This window comes from Dermacentor albipictus, chromosome 1 (assembly GCF_038994185.2).
Source record: "Dermacentor albipictus isolate Rhodes 1998 colony chromosome 1, USDA_Dalb.pri_finalv2, whole genome shotgun sequence".
NCBI lineage: Eukaryota > Metazoa > Arthropoda > Arachnida > Ixodida > Ixodidae > Dermacentor > Dermacentor albipictus.
The window spans coordinates 106,551,668-106,564,529 of NC_091821.1; the positions used below are offsets into that span (position 1 = coordinate 106,551,668).

At 44.4% G+C, this 12,862-nt stretch overlaps 1 protein-coding gene across 1 annotated transcript in view; it reads right to left on the minus strand.

The window, feature by feature from the left end:
* The window catches only part of slo (calcium-activated potassium channel slo), a 204,307-nt gene that overhangs the window by 82,597 nt on the left and 108,848 nt on the right, over nucleotides 1-12,862 (minus strand). Inside the window, 1 exon segment of the mRNA XM_070524382.1 lies at nucleotides 9,112-9,173. Coding sequence (XP_070380483.1) covers nucleotides 9,112-9,173 — 62 coding nt within the window.

Sequence of the window (12,862 nt, forward strand, 5' to 3'; positions counted from 1 at the left end):
GGAAACATTAGACTGAAATAAGTTATGGTTCTTTCGGTTACAAATTATGCACCGTGCGAATGTGTTTTGCAATGAATACTTACTGTATGTTTTCACGGCTTGTGGTGACAATGAAGATGCACAAGAAAGTGAGCATTAAGAAAGAAAAAAAAGGAAAGACATGTTTGGTTGTAGGATCAGTCACTGACAAAGAAAAGCATACTGGTCATCTTGAAAGCAAGAGGTAAATGCCCTGTTCTCAGAAATGCCTGAGTGGCGCAGAAGACAGAAAAAAGAAAAAAATGGGGAGTTAAAGATGGCAGTGTTCAGATGCCGAAGAGATGAATAATAATAATAAAGAAAACAAGCTTGTTAAGATCGCGTTAGTGTCAGACACTGCACGCTTATTGGCACATGTATTCACACCAATTGCTGGGTCGTTCACACAATTAGGGCAAGAAAAGAAATTCTTGAGCATGGCCTAATCGGAGGTCCCAAACAAACAACTAATGAAAAGGTAATGTCTAGTAAAATATATTTAGTAATAAACGAAGATAAAAGCCTATTGTTTTAGGCGGGGCATGGGTGTGCCGTGCAAGTAGTCCAAACGAAAGACAGTGTTCAAACCAAGCGGACAGGAAGAAAAAAATGACGCTTGTCATGTGGTACCTGCTACTGAACCGAAGAAAGGAGGGCGACCAATACGGCAGCCGTAAAGAGGCAGAAGATAAGATTGGCCATGGCGATTGGCCAATCGAGAAAGAGCCGGAAACCAAAATGAGCGGAAACAGAAGAGAGCAGAAAGCTGGTGTCACTAAACAGCACCTACTGAGCACACTGTACAATTCTTTCAGCGCAACATCTTCTCTATATCTACGCAAAATGCTCATATCAGTTCAAAAAACATTACGAAGAATGCGAAAAAGAAAAACGTACACTATTGAAAAGCGTTTTACACACTAACTACCATGCAGAAAATAACAATGCACAGGTACCGTGACTACAACTACGTGTATATATATACACAACCCTCCAACCCAGTAGTTGTATCGGGCAGAACTACGCCGGACCTCCACAACGCTCAACACACTAAACAGTGGCGCAGCTCTTTTTCCAGCCCTGACTGCTTTGCGCGGTACATAAGCACACGCGCTCACTTCCCCCTGCACCTTGTTGACATTGTCCAACGCTTTATGAATAGCAGAAGTGGCATAAGCTGCTTTATGCTGCGCTGAAATATCAAACCCACAACACGAAGAGCACGACATTTTGCTGCGCACCGCATCGGCACGACGAGTGCAGAAACGCGCAGAGGTCGGCGTGCGCGTGGCTTCGGGATGCTCGTCACTCGCACGTATCCCCATGCCGACGTGTCAAAGCACGCCGGCAGTCTTTCTGCGCTCGTGTTAGCGCTGGAATTCGCACTTCAAGGGCGGTGGTGAATTAGTGCCGATTCTCGCAATATTTACACATCGCTCCCCACCCAGCAGCTTCATTGCATTACAGCAGTAACATAGAAACAAGTGTCAAGAAGGTTAGTTTGTGGCTCCGCACAGAACAACGAATTTTTGGTCAGCGCTCACCGGAATGATTTCGACATGCTGGTTAGTACCATTGGGAAATTGCCACAAGTGCGTTTGCCAACGGAAACCGAAACACAAGTGTTGTATCTCTAACGGGTGAACTGTGCCGATGTGTTGCGCATACACTAGCATTGAACGTTCACACGCGCGCAAACACAATAACTGCAGTTATGGCGGGCGACATGTTCAAGAGTCGAAGCAAAGAGAAGCGCGCACACTGGCAGCATCAAAACTGATAAGCATACAGGGCTCCTCTGTAAGTTGACCGAATTATCCTAGGCCTCCCACCGGAGCACCCGGGAGCTGTAACGCCAAACCGCAAGTTTGTTCATAGGCAGGCGCTTCACGTACGTGCAAGGTGCATTCAGGGCCGAAGTGCGGTTTTTGCTTTCGCAAAGAGGGCGAACATATGAGCGTGCCGCGGAATCAGCTCCATTCTAATTAGCTCGCAGCGCCCGCACAGGCGTGTTTGGCTTCCTCCTGAGCTGCGTTTCTGATACGGAGATTGAGCCCACAACAAGAGCAACCAATAAAACCTCGTTTGCGGCCGCAGAGACGATCCACGAGAGCTTGATGCCAGCACAATAAGGCGGCGAAAAAAAAAACGGCGATATATTTGTATTTATTTATTTTTTATTTATTTGTAAAATACCTTACGAGGCCCCTGCATGGGCATTGAGTAAGGGGGCATAGAATCGAGGAAGCACATACAACAATATGAAGGTAAAAAAAAAAAACATCAACACCAGCCAAGTGTACAGCCTAAAAATTGAGCGATGCAATGCACCGTATAATAGGTTGTTCCAGCTAACGTTAGCCAAGCTCTTCAATTAAAAAAAAAAGATATTTAAAAGGCACGGTTCAATACGATCTTAAAGTCTGAGGTGTTCGGTCGTTAGAGGTCTGATGACATAACACCGTAGGTCCTATCTTTTTTCTAGTGCTTGTTTTTTTTCGTTGAACATCTTGGCTAACGTTAGCTTGGACACATGGTATAGTACCTCACAAGGATACGATATCCAGGACTGATTTATTTATTTTAATATACTGGAATCGCCTTGTAGTCTGATGCCTTTCAGCGGCAGATTCGTCCTTCCTTATGATTCCCTCAATACGCACTGCCCAGTGCTGCATAAGCGGGCAGTACCGTCGCAACATAAGGAACAGTCATATTCGGCGTTGCAAGAACGTTGCGCTGTCGAACCAGATGTTATTGAATGCAGATTTCTGTATCGTTCTCGTAAATTCTCGTAAACTGTAACGGCGGTATGTCGAAGTGGAGCGAAAATTCAGGTTCTCTCGAATGAAAATATACCCGCGATCTGTAATGTGCATCGAACCATAGCACATGTGCGAAAAAGAGATCCAGCCACTCAGTATACGGAGCTCTTCTTTTTCGCTTAGCACAGATGCCGCCTTCCATTTTGGCTGAAAATGGCGCGACCATTGATACAGAAGTTTTTACAGATGTAGCGGTTCGCACTGAACGCCTGACACTCGATTGCTTTTATACGTAGCTGACTGCTGGTTTCTCAGAATCGATGTCATCACTCTGATTTTTCAATCGCGAGTTGGCCGTTTCCTTGCTAAGCGCTAATACGCGACGATGGTCCACGGCAGGAAAAGCCCGCGCACAGTCTCTGTGAATATTGAACGTAGTACATACCGCGCGTTTCTATAAGGACTGACTGAACATTTTCTGAAATTTTTAAACACAGGTGATTGCTGACCAAGCTTGGTAGGTGCCGCCCACAGCAAAATTCGCGTGACAATCACCAATATGGTTATTAATTTAACAAAAACTAATTGATGGTGTCATTTGCGATTATTGCGCAAATTCTAATGTCCACCAGTGCTATGAAGCTTTTTGAGCAAACAAGAAAAGTCATTTTATCTTATGTCGCACGCCATGTTTATTAAACAGATACCAACGTCGCAGAGACATGCGGTTTATATATAGAGAGAGTATCTTCAAAATTAAAGTATCAGTAAGTTTAAATTAAATTAAGGGGTTTTTACGTGCCAAAAACCACGATATCCGGTACTCCGGAAATTTCGACCGCCTGGTGATCTTTAACTTGACCCCAATGCACGGGACGCAGGCATTGTTCTTTCTTTTTTTTTCATATCGCCCCTCATCGAAATGCGGCCGCCGCGGCCGGGGTTCGATCCCGCGATCTCGCGCTTAGCAGCGCAACACAACAGCCGCTAATGCACCACGGCGGGCATATGTCAGTAACTTAACAACAACGCTATGGTATAGCTTTACAAATGCCGCTTGCACAGCTGGTACTTTATGCTTGCTTGGCGGCCAGATATCTGGCAAACAAGCAGAGTCAAAAAATACATATTTAACAACAATTTGTCAATTAGGATTTCAATTTCGCGATTATGGTATACGTTTATATTAGAAACGTGAACACCGTACGATTCGAAAACAACAGCATTTTTTATATTCTTCAAGGGCGCTTGTAGGTTGCTGCTGGCCGGTTGTGAATGGTTTTGTGGACTGAGAGAGCCGCCCACCTAGTGCGAAGAGAGAACACTTTCTCGCTGCTTCGCACCATAAACGTTCATTCATCTTCCTCAAAAGCGCTTGTATTCCGAGATATTCGTAATAAAATTTGGTTTTACGAGAGTTATCTCGGAATGGTCTCTGTTCGATAATTTAGGCACCTCGCCGGAAGCACAACAGGGGTTGCCTTTCATTTGTATTTCTTATAAACCTTTTTCTCCCTCCCGCTCTAACTTCCCTGCAAAGGCGCGACTTGTGGCACAAAGGCGAATCTCCCACGTGACACAGCTGATTCCGCATCGCATCTGGAAGCCGGCCGAAGGTGATAACAGCTGCGCTCCTTTTGCCGGCCGGCAGGACAAGACTGACCCTCCAGTGAGCTACGTCACATGGCAGGTTCGTCCTCGTGTGTCCAGACTACCACCTCAGCATGCTAGATTAGCACGCAGAGCGCCATATTTGATAGATTTCTCGGAACACGAGCGCTCCAGAAGTGAGCGAAATGAAGTTGCCATCGAATAGTATTGCCTTAGGTTTCCTGCATAAACTTGTACGATAACCACAAAATTAAAGTTGATTAACAAAGTTGATGAAAAATTTGGTATTGTTAATTATGTATTTTCCGAATCGGTCACAAAAATTGTGCCAGCTAAAGCGAAAAAGCCACCTGTGCAAGCAGGATTGGCCTGGCTAACGGGGCATTGAATTAAAATCAGTAAAACTAGCGGCCCCATACCTGGCACCTGCACGCATATGTAACCGCGTTTCACGTAGCACGTTTTGCAACACTGCTAGGAAAACCTATCGATGCCTTAAAGGAGTATTGACATATATTTTGGCAGTTGCAGAAACTCTACGACAGGCTTGTCACGCGTACGAGGATGACACTAGCCAAATAGGATAATTGCGAAGCACTTATAAGTAGGGGTGTTTCGAATTGTGAAATTTACGAATCCAATCGAAAACGACTATTCGAGAAAAACGAGCCACGAATATTGAATTGAATATCGTATATTTTCTTGTTTCTGAAGCAACGTCAAATGCGAAATTTGCACGGGGTTCGTTTGTTAAAAAAAAAAATGGAAATGAGGCTTAGATACATTGACATATGTATGTAATACCGTGTAAAATGAGACGTCTGGACAACTGAGAAGCTTGTAAAGGACGAACAACTGCTTTCAATTATCTGGTGCATCATGATAATGGCAGTAATGAAACAGAGGAGCAGCATGTTCCCAGATGCACGTACAGGGTTCTGTTCGCTGAGGAAGAGAAGCGTGAAACTACAGCACTGCACCTTGTTTTGAAAGTATGTAAATGTAGCGAGACTGGCTGAGTACTAAGTGGGAACAAATTCGTATATAAGCTGCCTAAAAACAAGCCATTAGTATTGAATGATTGGAAACTATTGAGCAAAAGTTATCTGAACCGTGCGTTCGCTCAGGAGCTGGAGCCCTTGCACAAGAATGGCAGCTATTATGTAGCAGAATCATTCGGAACAGTAATCGCGTACGAATCAAGCAGCAGAACCTATACGATTCGTATTCAAAAATCCGAATATTCGCACACCTCTACTTATTAGTCATTCTAATTTGCTACTAAAGTTGGGTAGCGGGGGGCTTTTGAAATGCCGGACGTGGTGTCATCGACATTATATGGAAATCATGACGCAAAGCAAAATTTGCTGACGTCGTCAGCAATTAGACTAGACATGACGGCGTTGCTCATTGGAAAATTGACAAACGTACAAAAAAAGCAAAAAAGAAAGAATGCTCTTTTTTTTTCTGCTTACGTTTGCTTGTGAGAGTCGTAGGGATTGCAGGAATGGAGCGAGTCAACGTATCTTGATGTCACATGACACGTGTACCTTCTTGGTACCGAAACACATTCGTAGAAATAAGTATTTTCATAAATTATTTAGCGCACTATGACGCTCGTCAGTATTTTGCATTGAGTTTAGAGGGTTTAGACCTTATTGTTTGACTAAGAAAATAAAGAAAAGGAGAAATGACGTGTTAGTATACTCATTTAACGCTTGAATTTCGGATTATCACCCCACCCATGCACGAACGTCCTTTTCCGCTCATGCTTGCCAACGTAAGTCGTCGTGCAAATAGAAAGAACGCTGATAGACACAAGAAGAACGAATGTAGATTGCAACTAAATATTTCTACTGAAGTTAACTCACGCAAAAACATTTTTGGTAAAGAAGGAAATATTGCAAGCACTCTAGTCTTGCTGCGGTACGTTTACTCTCTAATGCCTCTAATACGAGCCACTCTTGCGACAAAGGCGCCAGAATATGCCGCAAAAGAGGTACGTGTCAGCCCCTCTACAAGGCCTCAGCGAGCAAGTGTTTTGTCCAAACCGTTAACAACAGGTAATTGCGTTGATTGTTTCACACTCGCGGAGCAAATATTTCGCGCGTCTTGCTCTTGCGCTGGAAGCTGAAGCCGAGTGCAGTGTGCACGGTCATCCAGCCCCACATATACAGCGCCAGAACGCGCTTCTTCGACGCTAGGACTCTTGAACATTTCGTTTCATCGCCACCGCATACCGTTGCCACTTTCACGTGCGCACTAAAACACTGGAAGAAATCGCGCAGGCGAGAGAACGGGCAGAAAGTCCCGCATGGATAACGCGAGGCGGTCAGCACTTCGTTTAATGGGGAGCGTTTTCTGGCACATTTTCTCGCCTGCGCGCCGTCTTCGCAGAGGCCGAGCCGAGGCCAAAGCGTTCTGTGGAGCAGCGACGCGTCGGGATTGAGCGCCAGTGACTGCAAGCAGAGTGTAAATGCAGCACAGGCTCTGTGACGTGGAGGCGAGGCCAGTACTTACTGCTTACTGGCTCCAGTTCTACGCAGCATGAGGAAACGAAAGCGCCATAATGTGAATGCTTCGCACACTTCTTCTTTTGATTGCACAATGAGAAAGTGGGAAACGCTGCACGAGGCGTGTGTTCGTCCAAGCATCCACCCTGTCCGTCGAGTTCGCAAGTGATTGCATTGAAGCTACTAATCATTAAGAACAAAGATAGTAAATGTAGCCAGTACTGGTCATCGAACATGACGCACCCTTTCTTGCGTGGGCGTTCGGCAAAAAGAGGATTTTAGCTGGTCTTGCGAAAACGGTGGAGAGGTTGCATGCGAGTGGCCGATATATTTGTATCAGTTTTCGGCGATCAATAACCTAGAAACTTCAAACCCTTCCCGGACGATTTGCTGCTTTTGTTGATCACTGCCAAGAAAATTACCGTCCAGCTGAAATAAAATGCGGCGAACATAAGCAGGGAAGCAATAATAAGTTTTGCAGAGAAGCTGCAGTGCAGTTCAGAGGCTCGGAAGTGTTTTTAGCCTCACGTGGTTCCTGTGGAGACAAGAAAAGCGAACACACAAACACCAATGATTTTCTCATCATCTGCACATCTTGACGATGCGTCTATGTGCGCGTTGTTACCTGCTCATCTGCTTGCTCTTATGCTTTTGAAGCGTGGTACAAGACGCTGGCATCCATGAAATCTTCGTTGCATGCTGTCATTGCTTCCTCTCAGTAGCTTGGGCGAGCATCATTTTTGTTTGGCAGAAACTTTAATCATGCATCGCGTGTGACAAAATGCACGGTACAGTATCTAAATTTCGGACAATTAGAAGAGACGTGGCATGAACACGCAAGGCTGACCACAAGTACGCAACATTCATCTACACGTATCCACGTTTCCAGGTCATCTTTCAACTCTGCAATTCACTTTCACGTCATCATCCTTTGCAACGTACTGCACTTAGAAAGCCTTAACCGCTACATGGTTTCAAGTTTAGGCTACTAAAGATTACTCCGTGATTACAATTATTATTGACTGTCATTACACCGAAATAGTTCAAATGACTAATTCCTCAACTTTTTTTTTTTAATCTGCAAACAAACGTGCGTCAGTTTTCATCACGTTGCTTCGGCTGCCGTCTTATCACGACAGCATTGGGACCTGGCGAAAAAAACGTGCATTTATCGGAAGCTTATTATTAGCTAGGCTAGTGCACTATAAGATAAACAGCGAATGGCGGGCGCTAAATATAGTGCTCGACGTTCAGAAAGCGAACATACCCAGCTCTCCATGGAATGGGATTCACGGAAATGTGTCGCCATGCAAGCGAGCTCCTTCACAGCAGTGAGGTTCTGTAGCTGCCGTGATTCACATTGACACTTCATGAAGCAAGAAGAATCTATTTCTGTAATTACGACTAGCGGTGATAAACTTCCAATAAATGCTGTATACACGGGCGCGTTATTGTCACAACACAGAGCGACCTTCTTGCACATGTAGGGGAATGTTCATTACCTATTATTATTTTTGTACAGCAAACGGAAAGCTTGCAATTGGCGCTATACGACATGCCACGTGCGCGATAAAGGTTTTCTCACACAATATCAATGAGAAAATGAGATAAATCTGAGATTTGCAGGTGTGCACCGAGAAGACAGGACTCAAGTGCAAGAGTTGATCATGTGTTCTTGGAAATCCTGCAACAGCCATCGGATTCGTTTTCGAGCAAGGAAACCCAAACCTAACTATAAACAAAGTAGAGCCTCAATATTATGTGACAAAAATTGACATGCTCCGCCTTTTTTTTTTCCAAGAAGATATTTGTGGCTAATGATGTTTTCTTTTTTTTTGTGGAGAAAAAAATAGTTATCCCACCGTCAAGTGCACGCCAATAAACAGCGCGATAAAAACGAAAACAACGCATGAAAAACAGCTCAGTCACTTACAACAGAAAAGCAACAGACGTACACAGCATATCGTTAATAATTTACCCGATATAACACTCGAGAAATAAAGTCACGCTCACGGGATACCTTGTGGTTCTTATGTCCACAAATCGACTTGGCACAACAGAAGCTTAGCATCCATTGGTCCATTAAGCGCTAGCTACAGGCACACAGCGCAGCGCTGAGTTTTCTCTGCGCTACGCTGGTAAGAAACAACCACATAACGATGTGACGGCCCCATTATTATGAGGCGCGCAAGAAGTTCACTCACCTTGAAGCGTCAATGAAATATATTATGAGAGATGCTATGCTTAACAGGAACACCAGGACTACCTGCAAAGAGACAAAAAGAGGCGTACTATTAAGGCTTGCAGAAGAAAATGGTCACAGCAGACATCTGCATTGACCAACAGCCCACAGCAGCCGATTTAAAGGATTCACTCGCTAAACGTGTCAGCTTCGTTCATTCGCCAAAAAACTGAACAACTGATGTGTTTGGAAGCTTGGCTGTCATCCATGAAGCGTTGTGTGAAACTGAGTCATCTCCACGTGCGCTTCAAAATCAAGCTTCAATATCAAGCACCGTACGCTGAGCTTCCAAACTCCTGCTGTTACAGAGCAAAGCTGATAGCTGCCGCACACCAGAAAGCTCTTCAACGATGATGCTAACACATCGGCCGCGCCGAGGGCCGGGGCAGCCACATTGGTGACGAATTTCTCTTTGAGAACATACGCAGCGACTAACCTTTGATCCATAGAACGTTGGCATAAGTATGCCCAGTTTTTCTTTAAATTGACTTACAGACCACCTTTGGCAGATACACCAATTTTTAGCTCTGCGTATAAATTGTGTGGACAGGCTGGTATATCTTGCTTCGATCGACAAAGAACGATTGATCTGGTAACTACAGATGGTCAGTAGTTGCCCGATTGTTTGCATATTTTAGAGGAATACAGATTTCAGATTTTCGGCTTGTTATTCCTAAAAGTTATTTCATCTTGTAAAGCTTTTCTGTCGCAAATTCGCTTCAGGATGCGCGTCACCCAAATTTTTCAGTCCAACCGCTTCGTCTCCAAAAATCGGACGTCACGCACGTCGCCAAGGCAAGGCATAGGCGGGAGACCTGGTGATTCCGGCGCACCACAGGTTGTTAATCAGCACAAATTAATGAGGAGCACCGAGCCATGGTTCGTTCTGTCGGAGCGCGTCGACTAAACGATTGATAGCGACATCTTAGTTACAGACATCATTAGGAAACATTTTGGTCCGAAGAATTTTACAAAATGTGATAACCTCGGAAAGTGGCAAGTTGCAACCTTATTAGACATACGCCCTTAACTCAGTACAATGCGATTTTTCATGAAGACATTGCTCGTATCTTTAAATTATCTATCGCCAAAAGCGAAGGTGCACCATCTGCAAGAGGAAACTATGAAATTTACAACTCTGTAACTCAACAATGAAAAGCTATACCACAATTTTGTAAATTTCACCTAATAGTACATCTGAAGAATTGCTATATTATACATGGCTCTCAGACAAACCACTCACATGTAAGTACAACTTTTGCAAAACCCTTGTGAACAGTGTAAGAAATTCACGCAAGATATAAAGTGACATATCAAATTTGTCCGCTTTGGGTGCTCTAACGGATGCAGTTTACAAACCTGCGAGATCTGTTTTAGGTGCAAGGCTACAGATCTGTAAACTTCGTTCTTCTATTTTTTTTTCAAACTTGCGAATTAAAAACAACTCTTTTAAAAAGAGCAGGCGCTAAATCGAAATTCCGCTTCCAACAGTCACTAGAATTTTAACTTTCCCTCTCAATTGCAACAAACTTCATTAAAATCGCCTCAGTGGTTATCTCAGAAAAGCATTTCTGCGTTTTACATGTATTTGATTAGGCGGCATCGGAGTGGGGCCAGAACTAAAGCTTCCTCTTAAGTCGTGTTCTTTTTTACGTCGTTGGAATGTCGTGTTCCAATCCTATCGTAGGCTTCAAATCCGACAACTTCTACAAGACAGCCTCGAAATCTGCAAAGGTTCAGGCTAGTTTGGTGTCTAAGTAGGCAGAAATGGTAGAGCAGTGCAGCGGGAAACCACGTGATGTAGCTGCGCGAAGCGAGTGGTATTTAGCCATGGCGCACCATCGTTTTGAAAACCATTTAACGATTCAGATGCATGGAACACCAAGCCTGAGTGCTACTTCGGAACTTCGGAGATGTTAGACTGGCTTTTAAAGAATGAGTGCACTGCGTTGGTACATATACTCACTGCAGTAGTCTTCTGCTTCTTGTCGTATATTACGAATAATGATATAGAGTTTATTCAGACATTTACACAAATGCCCAGGGTCACTGGTACAAAAGTCATAGAGCTTTCACGGCCTGGTAAGTCTGCTTTCATTTATCTGGCGCACTCTGATGATAACAGCAACGAAACAGTGAAAGAACATGTCACCCAATGTACGTAGAGTTTTGTGTTCGTTGAAAGATATAAGTGAGGTGCTGCAGCACAGCACAGTATGGAATAAGAATCGAGCATCAAGAACTACTCGATTCGTATTCGAAATTTGAAATATTCGCACACCCCTCGCATTAACCTTTCGCTTTAACTTTGCGTCGAGAAAGCAACGCCACGTGGCAAACAACGTCGCGGCGTGTTCACATTTCAATACGCCGGTAGTAAGCGGTCCTTTTGTAGGTCAAAACAACTTTTTTGTCCGTATAAACTGGAACACACGCAACCTATATGCAACGTCATACCGGAGTATATTAAAGTACAAATCATGATTTATGGAAAGAACTCATGATGGTGGAGTAATGAGGCGCAGCCTCTCAAAAGCCTGCAAGCAGTTGTTATAAGCAATTCGGAAGTCGCAGTGCCCTTCGAGCTTGGGAAGGGGACAGACTAGGAGAACGCGAACAGTCTTCATTAGGCATGTCGACAGTTTTTGAGCAGGTCTTTATCGGCAGTTGAGCTACATCGTAGCCTCTGCGGAGAATGCGGCTCAACGGAAACAGCTTGTCTGCGGCGAGCACTAGCTAGCTAAGGAAGCTCCAAAGCTTTCTTTTCACGTCCACTGGCTAGCTGAATTCACCGTGTTGGCCTAGAGCAGGGGCGGCGATGGCGAATGAGAAGGCGCGTTGGGCCACTTTTCTTTTTTTTTGTTTGTTTTAGAGGATTGGAGATGCATAGCGATGTTTGAGAGAAGGCAGTTTATTTACTTGGTGTGTGGCGGCGACTACAGTACACCGTTGTACGTCACTACTTTCGGGATGCCGCGTTTCATCTTTGTGCGCTCTTTCGAGGAGGCATTTTGAGACCCGGGAAAGTTCCGCGCACTTGAAGATAGTCAACCCACCACCAATGGCTGGGGCGTTCGGCTGCAGAGCACGCGGCTGCAGGTTGGATTCGCTACCAGTTCCATCTTAGATACTAACAATAGCATAGGCTACAGATAAATCAGACGATTTTACCGCAATCTAGCTTCACATTTACCTGGAAATTTTTAGGCACTTTCTAGAACCCTTTAACTATTTTGAACTTGTTGCTTGACAAAACTTTAGTAAGGCTTCTATACGGAGCGTTGTGCAGCTTTCTGTAGTGCCTGTTGTTACGGCATTTGTTCTTGCTTGGAGCAGTTCGCGGAGCAGTAACGAATGCTGAAGAAATGTGAAAACGAAGCGATAAATTTACGAACCGGATTGTTCCCACAGTATTTCTAAATTCTTTCCAGAAGTTCGCGGCACTTAATTAGGTTTGCAAACTTCGCTACTTTGCGCCCCGCTTCGCGACCTTCAAAATTCAATACTTCCGCGATGACAAAAATAGTCACGTAGAACACCGTGTGTATAACGAGCCTGTCACATGGCAAAGACGCCGCCATCGAATGGAATTAGCAAACTCATGCTCATATCTTATCGCAGGATTTGACCCTAGTGGCTGAAGCCGCCCTGCCACGGCCAAACAAGGTCTTTGTCTCACGAGCAGGTGAATATCTTGAGTTCCGATTTATTTG